General features: G+C 42.7%; 2 protein-coding genes across 2 annotated transcripts in view; both read right to left on the bottom strand.

The window, feature by feature from the left end:
* Nucleotides 1–2,278, bottom strand: part of LOC106525252 (zinc finger BED domain-containing protein 1) — a 5,315-nt gene extending 3,037 nt beyond the window's left edge. Inside the window, exon 1 of the mRNA XM_014019413.1 lies at nucleotides 726–2,278. Coding sequence (XP_013874867.1) covers nucleotides 726–2,234 — 1,509 coding nt within the window. The 5' untranslated portion in view covers nucleotides 2,235–2,278. The remainder of the gene's footprint in view (nucleotides 1–725) is intronic.
* Nucleotides 2,279–4,857: 2,579 nt separating this feature from the next.
* hdac5 (histone deacetylase 5) overlaps nucleotides 4,858–21,102 on the bottom strand; it is a 56,101-nt gene continuing 39,856 nt past the window's right edge. Inside the window, exons 15-28 of the mRNA XM_014019412.1 lie at nucleotides 20,976–21,087; nucleotides 19,864–19,997; nucleotides 19,662–19,782; nucleotides 18,050–18,099; nucleotides 17,856–17,963; nucleotides 17,731–17,786; nucleotides 17,546–17,633; nucleotides 17,036–17,155; nucleotides 16,056–16,153; nucleotides 14,584–14,702; nucleotides 14,371–14,504; nucleotides 12,486–12,567; nucleotides 12,230–12,395; nucleotides 4,858–10,010 (exon numbers count right to left, since the gene is read on the bottom strand). Of these exons, the coding sequence (XP_013874866.1) occupies nucleotides 9,971–10,010; nucleotides 12,230–12,395; nucleotides 12,486–12,567; nucleotides 14,371–14,504; nucleotides 14,584–14,702; nucleotides 16,056–16,153; nucleotides 17,036–17,155; nucleotides 17,546–17,633; nucleotides 17,731–17,786; nucleotides 17,856–17,963; nucleotides 18,050–18,099; nucleotides 19,662–19,782; nucleotides 19,864–19,997; nucleotides 20,976–21,087 (1,428 nt within the window). The 3' untranslated portion in view covers nucleotides 4,858–9,970. The remainder of the gene's footprint in view (nucleotides 10,011–12,229; nucleotides 12,396–12,485; nucleotides 12,568–14,370; nucleotides 14,505–14,583; nucleotides 14,703–16,055; nucleotides 16,154–17,035; nucleotides 17,156–17,545; nucleotides 17,634–17,730; nucleotides 17,787–17,855; nucleotides 17,964–18,049; nucleotides 18,100–19,661; nucleotides 19,783–19,863; nucleotides 19,998–20,975; nucleotides 21,088–21,102) is intronic.

The following is a 21,102-nucleotide window of genomic DNA, read 5'->3' as shown; positions in this document are numbered from 1 at the left end:
CAGTCAGTCAATAAGTCAGTCAGTCAATAAGTCAGTCAGTCAATAAGTCAGTCAGTCAATAAGTCAGTCAGTCAATAAGTCAGTCAGTCAATAAGTCAGTCAGTCAGTCAATAAGTCAGTCAATAAGTCAGTCAGTCAGTCAATAAGTCAGTCAAGAAGTCAGTCAATAAGTCAGTCAGTCAGTAAGTCAGTCAGTAAATAAGTCAGTCAGTCAGTCAGTCAGTAAATAAGTCAGTAAGTCAGTCAATAAGTAAGTCAGTCAGTCAGTCAATAAGTCAGTCAGTCAATAAGTCAGTCAGTCAATAAGTCAGTCAGTCAATAAGTCAGTCAGTCAGTCAGTCAGTCAGTAAATAAGTCAGTCAGTCAGTCAGTAAATAAGTCAGTCAGTCAGTCAGTAAATAAGTCAGTCAGTCAATAAGTCCGTCAGTCAGTCAGTCAATAAGCCCGTCAGTCAGTCAGTCAATAAGCCCGTCAGTAAATAAGTCAATGTCAGTCAATAAGTCAGATAGATAGATGATAGATAGATAGATAGATAGATAGATAGATAGATAGATAGATAGATAGATAGATAGATAGATAGATAGATAGATAGATGTTTTTGTTGCTTAGAAAAGTTCAGTGAAAAGATCCACTGATCAGGTTTCATTATATTTTGACAAATATGAATTTGTGTTGTGTTGCTACAAAAAGCTGCAGGCTGCACAGTCCTGCACTGAGATCTTTACCTGAGTTTGCAGCTGCTGAACTTTCTTCTGGACCCTCAGGAAGACGTCCTCCCGCTGGTTGTGGTCCAGCAGGGACAGGGTCCGGAACCTTGGGTCCAGCGCTGTGCACTCCAGCAGGAAGTCATTCAGGGCTCCACTGTAAGTGCCTGAAATGTTGTTGAGGATGGCTCTCTTCGTGTCGGCCACAGTGGTGGAGTCATCATGGTGTGGGCTCATGCTCTGCTCTATCATGCTCTTCAGCGGCACAATGAGGGACACCGCGGGGTTTCTCTCCTCACACAGGACCGTGGTCACGGTCTTCAGGGGCATCAGCAGCCTCACCAGGTCTTCTGCTTCCCGGGTGTCGCTGCTGTCCAGTGCATCGATCTGGACGCTGAGTCTGAGGTACGGGCTGCTGAGAACCGCGGCGATGGCGGYCTGCTGCTCCAGGTAGCGGCTCAGCATGTCCAGCGTGCTGTTCCACCTCGTGCTGACGTCAGTGATCAGGTCGTGGCACGGCAGCTGCAGCAGCTTCTGCTTGGACTTCAGCACGGCGGCGGTGGTGGGGTTCTGGTGAAACACGGAGACAACACGCCTCACGCGCTCCAGCAGCGCGCTAACCCGCGTCACAGCGAGGCCAGCCCGGATGGCCAGGTTCACAGTGTGGGCAAAGCACTGGATGCGGGGCTCCAGCCCGGCCTGGCGTAGCGCTACTTCCGGGTTACCTACGTCATTGGTTACGATGGCGATACTACGGTTTTGCCTCCGAAGCTGCCACTCAGAGACAGCCTCTATCAGCACCTCCATCATGTTGGCTTCCTTGTTCGAGTCCAACAGCGGGCGAGTTCGGAGCACAACGTTCACGGTTTCCCACGCGCTGCTCGTGGCGCGAGCCGTAACCGTGACGTAGCTCAGCGTACCCCTGAAAGTCCAGGCTTCGGTCGTCACTGCGATGCTTTCCGCGCTCTTTAGAACCTGCACCACCCTGGTCCTGCACTCCGCGTACAGGTTCGGAACCACCGTGGTGGAGAAATGGCCGCGGGTCGGGATGGTGTAGTTGGGCTCCAGCGTGTTGAGGAGCCGCTTGAAGCCCAGGTTCTCCACAACAGAAAATGGCGACAGGTCGGCCGCGATGAAAATACCGATGTCCCGTGTGATCTCGGCGGCTCTGTCGGTTAGCTGCGGGGGCTGGGGCGGGTCTGCGCGTCGGCTCGGTTCCCTCGGCACCACGGCCGCTGCGGGTTTAACCTGAGACCTGCGGTGGCTCCGCAGACGTCTGTGGTTCTGGTTCTGTTGAGGCTCGTGTTGTTCTAACACGGATCTGTGGTGGTTCTGTAGGTGTCTTTGCATAGTGCTAGTGTTAGCCGAGGTGTAGGGAGAGATCTTCTTGCAGTGCTTACAGATGGTTCGGGTTCTGTCCGTCACCCTGGCTCCATTTACCGTCACTACCGGGTATCCGAAGTGCTGCCACACAAACGACTTGTAGGTGGGGGGAGCGTCGTCGATGCTGATCTCACCGGACGAAGCCATGATGAAGCTAACGGGATGGAGCTTCACGAGAGAAGACAATCTCGTGATGTAATGAAATCTCGCGAGATCTCGCGATGTTTTCAGCGYTTTGTTTTCCCTGTTAGCAAATCATGTCTCATAAACCACTGGATGGATTCTCATGAAAAGTTCAGGAAATCATCGTGAAATGTAGATGTAAAACTGATAAACTTTTAGAGCCAACTCAATTCAAGATGGCGCCCTGTCTCTTTTATTTGCAGCAAATAAAACAAACCATGTGAGGACAGATGATTAAAGTTCAAGTTCATTTAAAAGTTATTTGTATAGTGGAAAAAAACCTGTATACTGCCCTTACTAAAAAAGAAGTATATCTCAAGTATACATTTCCCTAATTGTACGTTTCCTTAGTTTTTTATATAAGCTAAAGTATAGGTAAGATAATATCTTTGATAAGTAGGCTACATAAGCAGAAAACTGAAAGCATAGCCATCTTTCTCATTTAAATTATAAAGTTTATACTTTTTGGTAAGTCATGAAAATCTTGCAAGATATTCATATTGGAAGCAACAGAACATGAAATAAAGATTTGTCCATATTCTGCTTTATTTATTTTCTATAGTTCTGACTTTTTTTTAAAGCTATATGCCCCATTTTCCCATAATTTTCAAAACTGCTTGGAAGTTCTGATCTGATAAATTTATTGTGGTAGTTACAGAAAGTCATTTCCAACACAAATACATGGCAGGAGATACAGTGGGGAGATCAAGTATTTGATACACTGTTGATTTTTCAGGTTTTCCCACTTGCAAAGCTTGTAGAAGACTAATTTTTATCATAGGTACTCTTCAACTGTGAGTGATGGAATCTAAAACAAAAATCCAGAAAAATACAACGTATAATTTTTAAATAATTAATTTCCATTTTATTGTGTGAAATAAGTATTTGATACACCAGAAAAATGAAACTTAATATTTGGTACAGAAACCTTTGTTTGCAATTACAGAGATCAGACGTTTCCTGTAGTTCTTGACCAGGTTTGCACACACTGCAGCAGGGATTTTGGCCCACTCCTCCATACAGATCTCCTCCAGAGCCTTCAGGTTTCAGGGCTGTCGCTGGGCCACACGGACTTTAAGCTCCCTCCAAAGATTTTCTATTGGATTCAGGTCTGGAGACTGGCCAGGCCACTCCAGGACCTTAACATGTTTCCTACGGAGCCACTCTTTAGTTGCCCTGGCTGTGTGTTTTGGGTCGTTATCATGCTGGAAGACCCAGCCACGACCCATCTTCAGTGCTCTTACTGAGGGAAGGAGGTTGTTGGCCAAAATCTCAYGATACATGGCCCCATCCATCCTTCCCACAATATGGTGCAGTCGTCCTGTCCCCTTTATGGAAAAGCATCCCCAAAGAATGATGTTTCCACCACCATGCTTCACGGTTGGGATGGTGTTCTTGGGGTTGTACTCATCATTCTTCTTCCTCCAAACATGACGAGTGGAGTTTAAACCAAAAAGTTCTATTTTTGTCTCAGACCAAATGACCTTCTCTCATTCCTCCTCTGGATCATTCAGATGGTCATTTGCAAACATCAGACAGGCTTCGACATGCGTTGGCTTGAGGAAGGGCACCTTGCGTGCACTGCAGGATTTTAATCCTTGACGGCGTAGAGTSTTACTGATTGTTTTCTTTGAGACTGTGGTCCCAGCTCTATTCAGGTCATTGACCAGGTCCTGCCGTGTAGTTCTGGGCTCATTCCTCACCTTCCTCAAGATCAATGATGCTCCATGAGGTGAGATCTTGCATGGCGCCCCAGACCGAGGGAGATTTTCTGTTATTTTGTATTTCTTCCATTTTCTAATAATTGCACCAACTGTTGTTGCCTTCTCACCAAGCTGCTTGCCTATTGTCCTGTAGCCCATCCCAGCCTTGTGCAGGTCTACAATTTTATCCCTGATGTCCTTACACAGCTCTCTGGTCTTGGGCATTGTGGAGATGCTGGAGTCTGATTGATTGAGTGTGTGGACAGGTGTCTTTTATACAGGTAACAAGTTCAAACAGGTGCAGTTAATACAGGTAATGAGTGGAGAACAGGAGGGCTTCTTAAAGAAGAACTAACATGTCTGTGAGAGCCAAAATTCTTACTGGTTGATAGATGATCAAATACTTATTTCACACAATAAAATGGAAATTAATTATTTAAAAATGATACATTGTATTTTTCTGGATTTTTGTTTTAGATTCCATCACTCACAGTTGAAGAGTACCTATGATAAAAATTACAGTCTTCTACAAGCTTTGCAAGTGGGATAACCTGAAAAATCAACAGTGTATCAAATACTTGATCCCCCCACTGTATGCATTCCTGTAAGAAATGCTACTGCTTTATTTAAACTAATTTTGTGTCAATTTAATCAAATTAATTTTTAATTCCAAATACCACCAAATTAAAAAAATTCATTCAAATTTAAATTTCATATCCCAGGTTGTAAAAATAACAAAATTAAAAAGTAACCACAGGTGTTATCATAGTTGCCCAAGTTCTTACAAATAAAAAACAAAAATAAGATGTTTAATACTTTTCTAAAAGAAAAAAAAGTGTCTCAAAAGTTTCAAATTGTCTGGTTCCATAAATAACTTCAGCAAAGAATCTGTGAATTGCTTTATTCAGTTTCCAGACAAATCAAACGACAAGCCCACTTTAAAAAAGCAGGATCAACATCACAACATTACATTGAGTGAAAAAAGGGCTTCATTTATTTCAAACCCTGAATTCAAACTGAGTGTGAAGATTCACAAAAAAAATCCTCCCTTTTTAAGACCTCGCAACAGAATCCATCAACAGGAAACCAGGACAAATGAAGAAAAACAGGCTGAAACTTCCAAAAAGTGACACTTATCTTCAATATTAGTCACAGTAAGATTGCTTGAGTAGTGTGTATTGCACATGTGTACACTTTATGTACATGTGAGTCAGCGAGGACCAGACATGAGTCGTCACCGCGGGAAAGAGTGTGAAGAAAACACCGACACGAACAGAAGAGTCAGGAATGTGCTGATCGGTTTCAACAACAAAAACTGGATTTAAAAACTCTTCAGTCATGAACCGAATGAAACAAACCGAGAGAGTCCCCCCTGAAAACTGAGGGAAGTAAAACAGACTCCAAACCCCCTCCCACACACACGCAGACACACACACACACGCACACGTCATAGCAGGACCCTACTTTAACACCACAGTATCAAACATCAAGAAATTTACTGAATCATCTCATGTAGGAAAACATCAAATCTGTGTGACTTCTGGACTGGTGAGAAGTTCTCACTGCATGAAGCAGTTCTCGGTCTTTGTCCTTCAGAATTCAGGTTTTAGCAGCAGTGGAGGTGACACCAAATTGAATCTTCAAAGCACGACCTTTCAGAACTCAGAACCAAGCAGGAACCTCTCACAGGACAGTTTGTTACAGATCTCAGTAGAAGTGTTCATTATTGGCCCTTTTCCACCAGCTCCTCTACAGCACGCTTCGACTTGGCTCTCCACAGTTTCAAGGCTTTTCCAGTAGCAAGGATTTRTAGAACCAGAYCCTTTTTCAGAATGTACATCTGTGGTTCCAAGTGTACCGCGTGTCGATACTGATTGATTTGGGGGTGGAGTCACTGGTTGTGTCATAAAARCTACTCTCACAACAACCAGATCCATTGTTTGCAATAACAACCCTACATGTCCTCTATTGTGTTTTTATCTTTCCGGSRTCTTCTTCTACTGTGTTTAATGTGGCAAATAGTTTAATGGAGCATAATTACCACCAGCTGGTAAGACATGTGGCATGTGAACTCTGGGACCTCACAACTTTATGAYAAACCCATGCTGTAGAGGTGCTAGTWRAAACATATGAGAGTGACTAGTCTACTGGCTTCTGAAGCAAATTATTTTTTTTGATAAAAGTCAAATATGTTCTTTGGGGACCATTAGCATGTACAGTAATTCCATTRGCTCCATTCTCTCAATTGCTGGATTTTATGGGACAGTTTTCAGAATGGCTGYCAGAATACCCATTTGGCCTTTAACTTGGTTTTTAGTTGACACAACACTATGATCTTGGTGTCTAAACCTATGTTTTCTAATCTAAAGGATCCAAAGGATCCAGTGGAGACCGCCAATATCCGTTTTAGATGACAGCCATCTTGGATTTTCAAAATGGCCACCAGAATACATATTACCCTGTAACCTTGTTTCCATGCCACAYAGAGCCGTGATCTTGGTGTCTAAACCCACATTTTAAATTATAGAGGATCCAGAGGTGACCACTGAAATCTGTTTTAGGTGACGTCCATCTTGGATTTCCAAAATGGCTGTCCAAATACTACTTTGGGGGTCATTCCAGGTGGATGAAAATATTACATTATTGTCTACACCAGGGATGGGTGCCTTAAATGATGGGAGGGGTCATCACTTTACTTTAGGGATGTGTTTTAGTAAATTAATCCTAAAAGCTGTCCAAACTTTCTGTTCCAGAGGGTTTTAAAACTGATCAGAACCTCTCTGGGAATCATAGATGGTTAAAGCCAATTAAATAAAAAAATTACCAATCCTTATTTTATAAATGCAGTACAGTTAAAATCTCAGATGTTTGTAATTTTGATCTTTACAAACTCTACAAAGTTTTGGAACCATCCATGTGAGCCATGAAATATTTGACTGACAGTTGCTGATCAAACTCCAATTGAATGTTGGGGAGATTTTATTGGACTACAGTTGGTTTGACTTCAGATCTCAGTCCTTCACTCAGCCAGTCCAGTACCAGCTGCTGTTCTTGAGTTTGATTAAATAATGTTTAGTACCAAAAGCCTCCAGTTAAATGAATAAAATCAGGTCAATAAATCAGTCAGTTTGTAGATAGCTGGAACAGGACAATAGGCTGCGATGCTCAAACAYGGCTAACTCTAACTCATCGCCAACACAATTTGCTGAGACAGCAGCTGAAAATGTAAATATTTCCTCACTCAGCTGGAACTCACAGGGGTGAACAGGCCTCGTGGTTACACCAACACTGCTGCCACCGCCACGTTTAAAACCATTCTGGATTTATTCTCCATCACACATCAGTCCTCTGAGTTCTTAATACACACCTGAAGACTTTACTAAGACCCTGCAAAACYAGTGGGCCATCATCCATTGTAAAGAGGCTTCCATGTCCAACAGTCCAGTCCTGAGGTGATAAACGATCTAATGATGGGTGAGTCAKTAACAAACTTTACGTTCACTGAGTGGATGTAAAATATGAGCCGAGTGTTAAAGTTGAGTTTTTATTTTAAAATATTAATGTTCAGGACCTTCAGGATACAAATCACATCCTGCCTAAAAGCCTGTTAACGTTCGTTTCTGCCTTTATTTTGAAAGAATTCTAAAATGCTAAATGTTTGGTCACACAAGCTCAGGTATGAACATGATCCTGGCGAGCAGCTGCTGTCTGCAGCCAGCAGATCTGAGTCAACTTTAAGTCATCACAAATCCCAACTATGTGGACCTGATCACAGAGACTGGAAACGGTCCTGCATCATGAGGCAGCAGCTGAGATTTCAGCTCGCTCAGGTATTTCCTGTTTTCTGTTTGTGCTGCAGGAGTAAAAACTGAAAGGAGAGCAGGAGGTGGTCTCATGTTTGGGGCCGACGTTGGGGGCTCCCGTGACGTCAGATACTTGAAGATGAGCGTTTCTGTAAAAATAATTTCTTCCAGCTTTGYTACCTGCTACTACTTTCAGCTCAAATGTTTTCTGCATCTCTGACTACGAACCAGACAGAAATGAGAAAATTTCACAAGTAAAATAAATAAATAAATAAAAAAATGTAAAAGATTTTTGAGATCAGTTAGAGCCAGACGAGGAAGTTTTGCAAAAGTCTTGATTCAGATCTGCATTTAGCTATGATTGGTTAAAAATAAATAAATAAAATACAACAGTAACTTTACAGGAACTAAAATTTACTGAACAGCTGATATTTATTGTAATCATTTTTCCTTTCAACTAGTTATTTACTTCCTCTTGTTTAGATTCTAATCATGCATGTTAGAAACAAAAATAATGTGCAACAAAGAGGATCTGTGTAAAAAGGTATGTAGAGTTTAAAGGCAGTATTTTGGTCTTTTTAAAACTTTGAGTTTTATTTTACAATCCACTCAGTGAGCAGACCAGGACTCTAAGAAGTTGTCAGACTGACATAGACTTGAGATTCAGGACTACGATGTTCTAACAGAAATAAATCAAAAGTCATAATATTAATCTTTTTATGATTTAACCTCTGACCTCTAACACTTCCTGTCTGTAGTTACAGCTGTCGGCCTGATGAGGGCAGTGCTGGTCAAGAACTGGAGTTCAGTTAAACAACATTCAGTCACCCTCATCACCTATTACCAAGCACAGGCACACGCGCGCGCACACACACACACACACACACACACACACACACACACACACACACACACACACACACACACAGGGTGTGGTGATGGCTGATCCCATCGGTCCATGTGCTTCCTTCCTGTCAGACCTTGAAAACATCAAAGCTTCAAATAGAATATATTTATAAATCTAATTTGATTTAATAAAACACTGTTTATAGCTCTTATTTTTTGTTTTTATACAAAAGTATTTGGTGTTTTTATACATGTGTGTATGTACAGAAATAGAAAAAAAGAGCACACGTGTTTCTGTGACGACTGGACAGTATGTACAGCAAACAGCAAGAATTACAATTAATGACCGAAACAACAAAACAAAAAACAGTAGACACTGTGGCGTTTGAAAATGAGCCACAATCTGATGATCCTTATTAAATGTGAAGGGGGCGTGGCTCAGGTCACATGGCTCTAAACCAAAACAAGTAGAGGAGTGGACTGAAGGGTCTGTGTTTACATGAATGAATACTTATGCTGGCCTGATCCTGGGACCTGATCCTCAGGACTCAGAGTCTGACAGGATTCCACAGCAGGCTTCCAGCCCGGGGGCGTGACCTCAGAAGCTTCTGCCCCCAGAAAATAAACCAGTCTCTTGAGAATACTATTGTCAGATTTCAAATAAAAACTCGAGTTCATGTGAGCAGAGTTAATTTCAGCTCGTATGAAAGCCTGTTCCTTTCTCTCCAGGTTGGTACATGTGGAGGAGAACTAAGGCATCAAGATGAAAACAGAAAATCCTCTGAGCAGCTCAAACAGCTGARCTGCTCCGGCAGTGACCTGGAGGTTCTGACAAGTGTTTGTTGGACAGGAAAAAGGCACCTATCGTTTCTTCTCCTCTTCTCCTCGTTGTAAAAGCCGTTCCTCCTCCGGCGAGTGGCTCGTCTCTGACGCACAAGAAGACCAGACGTCAGCTTGCTGTCGGACTTCCAGTGGAAACAGAGGCGGAGGGATGAAGCACAAACGGGTGGGACACATGGTTCAGTGGTGCTGTGTACAGGTGTTATGCAGGAAATGCTTCCTCGCCGACTCTCCTGCACGTTTGGTTTCCATGAAGGAGCTAACAAGTCGTCTGCACCTCCTCAGGTAGAAGAACCAGAAGGAAAGGGATGCGTCCGCGTTTTTCTTACAAAACTCACCTGGACCGGCCTCCTCGGTGCTCTCAGCTGATCCGAGTCCTCCACAACATCTCACGTCCACTTTGTGTGTGTGTGCGAGTGTGTGCACACTCTGTGGAGGGACAGGGAAAGAGGAAAAAGTGCTAGAAGGAGGTGAAAGTGTCTCTATGTGATTCTAGATTAGGCTCCTCCTACAAGACAGGCTCCTCCTCCATCGGCTCCTCAGTGGACCTGCAGAGAGGTGAACAACAAACAGCCGTCAGCCAAACCCCCAAACTCCCACCCTCACAAAAATATTATACACCATCCCTCATAGTTTACTAAACAGAAAGTTTCTGCAGAAATACTGAAACATTTCAAATCAGCTCCTGTCTGAAACTCCAGCATTCATCAAGTTTCTTCTCAAAACTCAACAGGAATTACTTTTGTCATAATTTAAAACCAGTCTCTCTCTGGACTGCAGCTGTTAGTGACTCAAAATTGTGAGAAAAAATGCAAATCTTCTAATAAATTACTGATTAATCATTTAGTACTGAATACTTATTTTTTCTTAGTGTTGTTTTTAGACCTGAAGCTTTGGAGCTGAAGTTGGATGTTTTCGGTCACAGGTAAAGCTGCCCTGCAGGTGTCAAATACAGCTACACATGTGGACAAAACTGTTGGTACCCCTSGTTTAGTGAAAGAAAAACCCACAGTGCTCACAGAAATAGTTAGAATCTGACACTCTGACACTTATGCTACGTTCACACCGAACGCCTTTTGAGCAGCAAAAAAGTACACAACGCCTCCAGCTGGACACACTWTGTTCAGACCGGGGACGCAGACCAGACGTGCGTCTGAAGAGGGAGGAGCGTCTTGTTTTTTTTTCCGGTCGGTCCTCGGCGGGTGAAATAAAGATAAAAATAAAGAAAATGGCTTTGATTTATTTACTAAAGAGCAAGCGAACATTGCGCATAACAGATAATTAATTCACCAGATGATTTAGTGGCGATTTGTTCGGTTAGTTTTGCCACTCCAGAAGCTGCCAGCTGACGGACTTTTTTTTTTTGTCCCGAGCAGCTGACCCACATCGGTACTGATATATCCTGCCAGAAAATCCAACTGCAGACGGTCGATTTCAGCTAAAGATCTCCTGTCCGTCTGTTTCGGTTTARTGGGCAACATTCAGGGAACTATCACGTGGAAAAATGAGTCTCTCTGACTGATTGTCAAGATGCGTCGAGCGGCAAAAAGTTCCGATTTTTGAACTCTGGCGGCGGCTGCTTCCGCAGCACCGCATGCGCGGAAAATGCCCTGCCGCCCCTTCTGCCTTCCTTGAGCGCCGCCCAAAACGTACRTGACGCGATGCATGACCCATAGAGGCGCGTTCGCCATAGACTTTGCATGTAAGCTGGCTGCTCCTGCAGCTCAAAAYGTGTTCGGAATAATAGATAAAATTCAAGCAACACATCGCTAGCTGCGTTTCCATTGCAAATGTGCGCAAAACTTTGTCAATATTTTAATAATGTCGAAAAAATACTGTTTCGCAATTGCAGTGTTTCCATTCTGTAAGAAATGCTATTAAAGTCACACGTGAATACGTTTGTTCTTGCGATAAGTCATTACAAACATGGCGGCAATGGATGTAAACACATAGCATATTGCTACCGCGACACTAGCGCTCATCACCAGAGGAGACAAGCCTCTTAGGAACRGCTACATATGCTGTGTTTTTGGGAAATTGTAATCGATGATTCTTTATTTTACTACTTCACTGATTTTGCTACTACGTTTACTACTTTTATCTTTTTCTTCGTCTTTTTCACCTGCAGAAACAGACGGTTCTTGATCACGTGACTCCTGTGATGTGAAAAAAGTGTTTCCATTACAGTTTTGCAAAAAACACCAATTTCGATACGGCCAAAAAAACCATCTCATCCTAGTGCAAAACCATTTTGTCGAAAAACGTAATTTTTCTCTAAATTAACGTTTCCATTGAGCAAATTTATTTTCGAAATTCTAATTTGTGCATTTTCATGGTCAATGGAAACAGCTTGTGTAAGCCTCAGCTACAGATGTGAAAGTTTCAAGTCATTCAGAATTCTGTTTGCTAACTTGCCTCCGACAGTCACAGCACAGTCAGATAATATCTTTAAGTTGACAGTTTGATGTATAAACTGTAAAAAAGGGTAAAGATTGTGGGAGAAAAAGAGTYTATTTGCAAAACATCCCACTTTAATAATTTTTTAAAATAAAATCTGCAAAATCTATCCCCCCTCCTTTTTTTTTCCACGAAAATTCAGTATAATACAATAAAACCAAAACACAACTACTTCCATGTGAGCAGTGTGGCTCAGATGAAAAATAAAAATAAGGAAGAATTCGGGTATAGGTCGAACATCTTCCCTGGTGCTGGGAAACATAATAAAAAGCTGATATGAGCAGATAAAAAGCTCAGCTCCAGGCCTGACCTGCTGGTTTCTGTGCTTTCAGCTACAGAGCCCGGCTGATCCACATCGACACTCAGCGAGGCCATGGCGCTGACCGTTTCTGCCTCGTCCTTCTCCGACTGGCCCTGAGCCCCCAGAGAGAGRCTGCTGTTCTGAGACAAGCTCTGGAGACAAGACCAGTGTTTACCTGGAGAGACAGGAGGAGACAGAGGAGTGTGAGGAGGAGGACAACATGTGGACACAGAGTGCAGGCATGCAGAGAAGATCAGATCCTCACTCTGGATCTCGATCACCGTCTCCAGGGAGGCGCAGGCTTTAGGACACGGCTGCTCCTGGGGCCACTGGAACACAGAGTCGCTCTGAGGGGCAGAGAGGACCACATTCAGTCACAGAGAAGAAAAAAGCAACAGATGCTTCAGAAAGTATCCTTCACATTGTGGAGTTGAATTATGTAGCAGCGTGATCACTGTTTCCCTCTGATTCTCCTCAGAACCATGTAATGACAGTGATAACATAATCTTATGATCATGTTGTAAATTTAGTAAAAAGGGATGTACAGGTTCCTCACATTTTTCTTCATCTCTGCTGCCCACCATGAAATAAATGGACCGGACCTAATTTTGTAAAGGTACATATCTCTCTGAGCTACCAAAGGCTCATTATCCAACATGGTGATGATGCCTAAACGCAGAACAAAGACAACACAGGACAGGCTGAGGGACAAACCTGTGAATGTCAGTCTGACTGACCTGAGCACTACTGAAGGAAAGATCCTACAAATGGTCCCCGTCCAACAGGACTGACAGGATCTACAAAATCCTCTGAACCAGCTGTGAAAAACTTTCTGCATCAAACCCAAAAAGACTCAAGGTTGGAGTTGCTGCTAAATGATGGAGTAAAGGTGAGAATATGATATTTTAGGTCTTTATTTTTAATAAATTTACTAAACTGTATAAAATTCTGTTTTCATTATCCGCTGTGCTGCTCAGGATGGGAGACTGTGACGAAGTGAAGATTCAACACAATCTGCTGCTTTTTTAAATGTTTTTGAGAATGTTTTTTCWCGTACAATTACAATTTAGGGATTTCATCATCTACAGTCATCTACATTTAAAGATTTAGACAAATCTCTGCAAGTAAGCAGCAAGGCAGAAAACAATACTGAATGCCCGTGACCTTCCATCCCTCAGGCAGCATGGCATTACAAACTGACATCATTCTGTAACAGACATTACCACATGGGCTCAGGAACACTTCAGAAAAACCATTATCAGTGAACACAGTTTGCCTCTACATCTACAAATGAAAGTTAAACTCTACTATGTAAAGACAAAGACAGATATCAACAACATCCAGAAACACAGACRACTTCTCCAGCCTGACTCGTCTGAGATGGACTGATGAAAAGTGGAAAAGAGTCCTTTGGTCTGATGAGTCCACATTTCTAATTGTTTTTGGAAATCATGGATGTCGTGTCCAAAGTGAAAAAAAAAGGGGTTGGTTTAGTATCCATGGCATGGGTGACTTGTACATCTGTGAAGTCAGCATTAACGCTGAAAAATACATACAGGTTTTTGAGCAACATGTGTCCATCCAAGCCACGTCTTTGTCAGGGACGTCCTGCTTATTTCAGCAAGACAATGCTAAGCTACATTCCACGTGTTACAGTGTGGCTTCATAGTAAAGGAGTGTCTGTACTAGACTGGTCTGCCTGCAGTCCAGACCTGTCTCCCATTGAAAATGTTTGGAGCATTATGAAGTGTAAAATACGACAACAGAGACCTGGACTGTTGAGCAACTCAAGTTGTTCATTAAGCAAGAATGGGAAATAATTCCACCGACAAAGATTCAACAATCAGTGTYCTCAGTTCCTAAACATTTATTGACTGTTGTTAAAAGCAAAGCTGATGTAACACAGTGGTAAAAGTTTCAAATGTAAACTTTCAGGCCAACAGTTCACTTTTGTGTTGTAGTTTAGCCTCTGACCACTAGCTRGCAGCAGTCAGCCACAGTAGCTGAAAACCTAAGTTTAAATGATTGTAGCATCACGTTGCAACACAAGAAACACAAACAATGCTTTCTGAAGCTGCTGTATTTTAGTTCCTCTGTTGTAAAAATCACAATCAGCAGCATGCTGTCACTGTAACAGCAGCCGGTCTCACCAGGTCTCCGAGCAGCGCAGAGACGCACGCCTCTGAAGCGTCACAGATGGCGGTGAGGTCATGGCCGCCCTCCAGCGCCATCACAACCCGCCCACCCGCCAGAGCCATCAGGAGCTGAGTCAGCTGGCCAAAACCTGCCAACATGATTTGTTACAGCTAAGAACCTCGGAGTGGAATCAGTCTTTCTCTGAGCAGCAGAAACTTTTCACTCACACTTGGCAGAGACATTGTAGCCCCCGAGAGGAGATTGATGACCCTCCACTGCATCAAAACCTGCAGAGACCAGGACCACATCTGGACTGAACTGCTGGGCGATAGGCATGACCACATTCCTAAACACAAACACAGAAAACAGACAGTAAAGCTTCAGGGCAGATTTTTGCTGAGTCATCATTATCTTACTGCTTATTTTTTATGTATTTGCTAAATAACTACTTTTCTAGACCTTTTTATGAAAACATTCAGGTCATTCATGATTCGTGTTTTTTCTAACTTTTATACACAAAATATTTAACTTCTCTTTCAAATATTTTCCTCATTTGAACACATGGAGATCCTGTTCATTCCTTTGAAAGCAATGTTCTTAAAGTACTTTTAGGTGTTTTTTAACTTTGGCTTTTAGTTGACCCTTTGCTACCTTTAGTTTGTAGCTAACATGTCACTAACTTTACCTTTAGCAGTTAACTAGAGAGGCTGAAACTGCCTCCTTTAGTTTTTACATCTCAGTTTCAGCCTCTTTAGAAATGTTAGCAGTCATTCAGCTCTCAACTGCTTTTCACAGAAAATCTTCCTTTTTATTGTCCRTCCATCTATCCTTTATCTTCCGCTTTATCCAAATTTGGTTGCAGTTTAAACAGGGAAGCCCAGACCTCTCTTTCCCAGCCACCTCTTCAGCTGGGAGGACTCCAAGGTGTTCCCAGACCAGTCGAGAGACTTAAGCTAGGTTTATAGTTGACGCGTTGCGCCGGGCGTAAGGGCGTGTGCGCCAATAGTGACACAATTGCGCCGTCCCCACACCTGTGCATTGCGGTGTCCTGGCTCGTGGTTGTGCCCCTCTGCAAAGACTGTGCACCATTCATATAGTTTGTGTGTCAAGCTTTTGCTCTCCTAAGTGTGCAAATCTACATGCGGGGTTAAATCTGATCTAAATATTTCTTGTTGTCGTTTCATGTTTCATGTTTAATCCTAATAAATCAAAGATATGTCAGCACCATGACTAAAAACTACCTTCACTACAGCCCTTTTATATAGTCATTTGACCAATGGAAATACTGTTTCTACCTATAGGATAACAGGTTGTAACTTTGGCAACTGTTGGTGGGCCAAATCAAATGGCTTGGCGGGCCAAATTTGGCCCGCGGGCCCCATTTTGGGCTCCTCTGATATATAGGGTTGCTGTTTTAATATAATAGGAAAAATGACTGAAGTCAATAAAGAAGAAGAGCTTATAGTGTCTGGAAGATGTTTAAAAATGGAAACCATTTCTAAAAAATATTGGCAATGGCTGTCATGAACACTACTCTGATTAACTTGGAATAGTAAAGCAATTTGTTCACAGTAAGATCATCAGCTCTAAATGAGACACATCGACTCCCTTTAAATAACACAAAGACCTGCTGGGAAGTGAAAGCGTAATGCTCCCAGAGTTCAGGGTTTAAGTACTCAGAGAGCAGTAGAGTGTTTACCTGAAGGCAGAGAGGTACTCCACATCCCCCATAGGAGGCTCAACACCCCCGGTCCACGCTATGTTCACATTGAAGCCAACACCWGCACCAGAACCCACCTGACCAATGAAAAACAGAACAATATTTTTGTTTTTATTTAAGATAAAAAAAATCAATAAACGTCTGTTTAGATTGAAATATCCCAAAAAGACCTCCTGTTTGGTGTAGGCTTTCCATCAGCCAATCTGTGTACGGGCACATTTCATTTGAAATTATGGGCCCAGCTAATTAATGAATACTGGTGCAGTTTAACTGTGAATATTGGCGCAGTTGATCAAAGTATGAAGTTCCTCTGGCTGGGCACAGTTTTCCTTCAGGATAGCTTCTGTTCCACGTTTTTAAGCTACATGAGAAGATTTATTATGTAACCTGGATTTGCATGTAGAATAAACTACACCTCTACCAATGGAGAGTGGTTTGGCTCTTTGTCTGGCTCATGACACAGATGTTTTGGTCACCTTAGATTTAAAGTGAAACCATATGGGCACACAAGACTTTTTGTGGCTGTTCATATTTTTGTTTACATTCATAAGCATCATACTGCTGTCCAAAACACCTCCAAAGAGTTACACATGCTGAAAACGAGCAAGGTTTCTATAATAATTCTAATATGCTACAATAACAAATATTTATTGTAAATCAAACGTGTTATTTTAACTTTTTTACATTTGTTTTTTTTTTTTTTTTAGTGGTTAAATAAAACTGCAAACCATGATTAACCCAACTGCACTAAAGAAAAAAGAATCCTTTGGGGTTTGGGATGTGTTTTCTAACAGACCATGTGACAGATGGAGCCACTGAAGGTGGTGGGAGAGGGGAAACTGACTAAATGTTTATAATGGGAACAAGGGTTTACCATTATAACTAAAATTTGTATTTCTTCAGTACTCCCTCCTCCTGTTGTTGATAAAATCTACAGCAGAAATATTAAATGTTTGTACCTCTTCAGGAGCTCCACTGCCRGGGAAGAAGTTTCCATCATCGTAGCGATGGAGAGAGATGTAGAGGACACTGGGATCATTGTAGAAGGTCTGCTGGGTCCCATTGCCGTGATGAATGTCCTGGTAGAACAGAAAAAAACAAAACACAGTGAACACACATTTAGTCTGGAACAAAGGACAGAGATCATAATCTGGATCTGTACCAACGACAAAGAGTTGCTCTCCAAATAATAATAATAATAATAATAAACTTTAATGTATGGAGAGAGAGCTCACAAAAACTACAGTTATAAATCTGCTTTTACAAAAAAAAAAAAAAAACGCTGGAATGACTTGTTCAGCTGAAGCAGCTGTTGGATTGTTAGCATGAACTTGTAGCCACTTTGGTCAAACCTTGAAAATAACATTCTGCATTATCTAAAGCAAGACGTGTGAGTGATGCTACTGATTCTCAGCTACTACCACTTCAAACCTTAGCTCAGTCTCTGTACATCCATTAACTGGACTCACCCAGTCCACAATGAGGATCTTCCCAACCCCAAGTTTCTGCTGCAGCAGCTTTGCAGTGATGGCTACTGAGTTGAAGAAACAAAAGCCCCTGTGTAAGACACACACACATACATATTAAATTGTTACAAAAGGAGTGTGGAGCATGAACGTGGCATTGTTTAAGTATAATAAGAGTTATTACTGACATAGCTGTGGATTCCTCAGCATGGTGACCGGGTGGACGCACCACTGCAAATCCATTCTGAACCAAAGACACAGAGGTCAGTCAACACGTCACATTGGTCTTCATGTACTTTAAACACAATATTACCTTCAGTTCCCCTGCAGCCACTTTGAAGGCCAGCTCGATGACTGAGCCCACCGCCATGCGGACTGCGGCCGATGAGTGCATCTCGTTCCATACGGTGTCGCTGTCCACCTGCAGGGGGMAGCAAAGGTCTTAAATCAGGACTGAAAGCCTCCATCCCGTTCACACAGAACACACTGAATCTATGAGTGTCTCACCCCAATGCCTCCACAGGGAAGGACAGCGTACATCTTCTGGCTGATGGGACCTGAGAGTCGAGGGAACTGATTTCAGCTTTTTTCCAAAAACAAAGTTACATCAACTAAAACCAGAAGCAACAATCTAAACACTACCTAAACACAAAGGAACAACTGGAAAAAAAAATTGAACATTTATACAATTAAAGGTCCAACAGTCCTTAAAGGAATGCATATCACCTTCTGTACTTAATACCAGAGTTTTGGACTGAGTTCATCAAACACTTAGAAATKATGGAGTTGTAACCATCGCTCACATTGCTCCTGAATTCAGGGGTGTATTTTCTTCTCCAGCACCCCTGAGCACATCTTTCTAGGGAGGCAGAGGAGTATGATTCCCTTGTAATTGGAACACACCCACTGTCCATCTTCTCAAAATGGGGAACCACCAGGTCTGCCAGGTCAGTGGCACTGCCCCAATGTTCGCTTATTGTGACAAAGTCATGCCAGCCAAGACAGCCCAGCAGGATCCAAAGCCTTGATGAACTCAGGGTGAATTGCGTACTCCCATCCAGAGCCCTGTTGCCACAGAGCTTTTTAACTACCTCAGTTATAGACAGACCAATCCCAGAGTGTTCAGACTCTTCCTCATAGGAAGGTGTGYTGGTGGGATTGAGAAGGTCCGAGAAGTATTCATCGCCCGACAACATCTCTGGTTGAGGTCAAACTCACCCCACCTCTTCTATCAGCTGTCTGACGCTTTGCCAGAATCTTCTTGGAGTCGATCCAGAGTCTCTATCGAAAGGTCTCGTAGAACGCTTTCCAAACCCAAGCCTTCACCTCAGCAGCAGCCAGGACTCATATCTCTCAGCTGCCTCTGGAGTGCTACCAGATAACAACAAGGCCTCCCTCACCTGACGTGTCCACCACTGGGTTTGAGGATGGTCACCACGAGAGACAACAACAACCTTACAGACACAATTCAGGGCAACGGACGATTTTGGCAAAAAAAAAAGATTGATCACAACTAATTGTGGTGTTTAGAAGATAACGATCAATCCCCTGGAGTCCCTGGACGTCCGAGTCACATGACCTATTTAAAGATACAATTTCCCTAAGAATCTGTTCCAATCTGTATCTTCAAGAAGCTCAAAGGCAGAGATGGAGGAAAAAACAGTCTGAGACAGAGTGAGGAGGTAAACAAYCCATTATTTGGTGAAGAGGAGGAAAAAGAAGAGAAGCATTTCGGCAGCATTATTSGCAATAATCATCAAGTGCCAAATAATAACTGGTGAAGGTTTTTCTGACGATTGATGCACACAATACAGTTCAGCCCAACTCTACTCAGGGCACATGTCTTGACAATGGAGGTGTGAAACGAGGCCCACCTCCTCTGGGATGCTTTTATATGAGGTGAGAGTTAAGATTTTTCTGTTGGGTTCTACTGCCAGGATTTTACAAAACACTACCAAGATTTTACCAAAGTTAGAGCTTATGGTTGGAAACGGACACAGGTGGATCTTGTCCACTAACTTAAAGAATAACGTCTACCGGAATCAGACACAAACACTGAAACTATGAAAATAACCAAACCAAACTTTTAGTTTTAAAACAGTGTGAAGGAGACGTTTACCCAGAAGCTTCTTGTGGTCCAGTTTGTGCCGATTGAGCGGGCTGGTTCCGTATAACAGAGTGTGAAACTCTGAATGGACYGACTGGATCTCATCCAGGGACGCCTTCCTCCCACGAATCCTCTGAACATAAAAGGACAGACACTTAAACCTACAARCACTTCACACAGAGCTGCAAGGGTTTGGTTCCAGTCCGGTTTATACCTCGCAGCGGCTCAGAAGGCCCGTCTCCTGCAGTCTGGACCAGATGCTTTGGACTCTCCCGGCATGCTCAGGGTGGATGTGAGCATTTCCACACACACACTGATGTTTCAGCATCAGACTGTCGTAAACGAGCCCTGCAGAGAGCAAAGGAAACAACGGCTGGTTGGAATCACATCACRTGTGCTTTCTTCGGAGCAGAGATGCTGACACACAATTACATCTTATAATAAATAACTGGAGGCTGCAGAACAATAACTGCACGTCCACTCATCAGCCACTAGAGGTCAGGAGGTTCACGCTAATTCTGAGTTTCACAGAACCATTCAAACACAGGGTTTGTTTTCTTTTAGTGATGGAAAACCTTTGCTTTGTCAAATCAAACAGGACCTGTGAAGGTTAGGGTTAGAGTTTACAACATTATATTTGCTATAAAGATGATTCTAAATAATTATTACACTTAAACTCAGCAAGTTTGTTTTGTTATTTGAGAGTCAAGGCAACAGTAGTGACGTATATTGTTGTGACACTGGGGGGTTTGAGCTTGTTTAAAGACAGAAATCATCCTGCCTCTCACTGTTTCAGCCTCAGAATAAAGCTGCTTTTGTTTGGTTAATCCCTTATCCACTCGCAGAGATGAGCTGACAAACATTTCAGTCCACGGAACAGAAAATGCAGAGGTGAGGGTCCTGTGTTCATACTGCAGATTTCCTGCATTTTACAGGTCAGATTAATGGAACAATCAGACATCTGTTTACAGGTATGTTTACACACCAACCCCACGCTGTCATGCTTCAGCAACGATTGTCTGTCAAAGGCTTAATATGACTCTGAAGGTCTAGAAGCAGCTATAATATGAATATTTTTAACTCCATGTTCAGCTAAACACTCTGAGCTTGACATCTTTTGACATTCAAGAAGTCTGCACGAGGTTATTTTCAAAACAACTTTTTAAATATAAGTTAATCTAAGTCTAGAGTGAGGCCACAAGCCAGAACATATTCAAACTTTATAAAACCAGAGATCTGTCACCAAGCTGAAGATGTTAAGCTGCCTGTTGCTAGGCAACAGGCCAGCGGACAGTTCTCCAATCAGAAAGCAGATATGAAGCTGACCGGTAGTGAAGAGGTGTTTGATGGGATTGACGCCGGCTGCAGGCAAGGACTTCGCTCTTCCAAGAGGTCTGTGGGTCAGCGAGGACTGGAACACACCCAGCTGCTGCAGGGACTGCACAGAGAGAGA

The sequence above is a fragment of the Austrofundulus limnaeus genome, unplaced genomic scaffold, assembly GCF_001266775.1.
Source record: "Austrofundulus limnaeus strain Quisiro unplaced genomic scaffold, Austrofundulus_limnaeus-1.0 Scaffold220, whole genome shotgun sequence".
NCBI classification, from domain to species: domain Eukaryota; kingdom Metazoa; phylum Chordata; class Actinopteri; order Cyprinodontiformes; family Rivulidae; genus Austrofundulus; species Austrofundulus limnaeus.
This window is presented reverse-complemented; position numbering and strand designations above follow the sequence as displayed.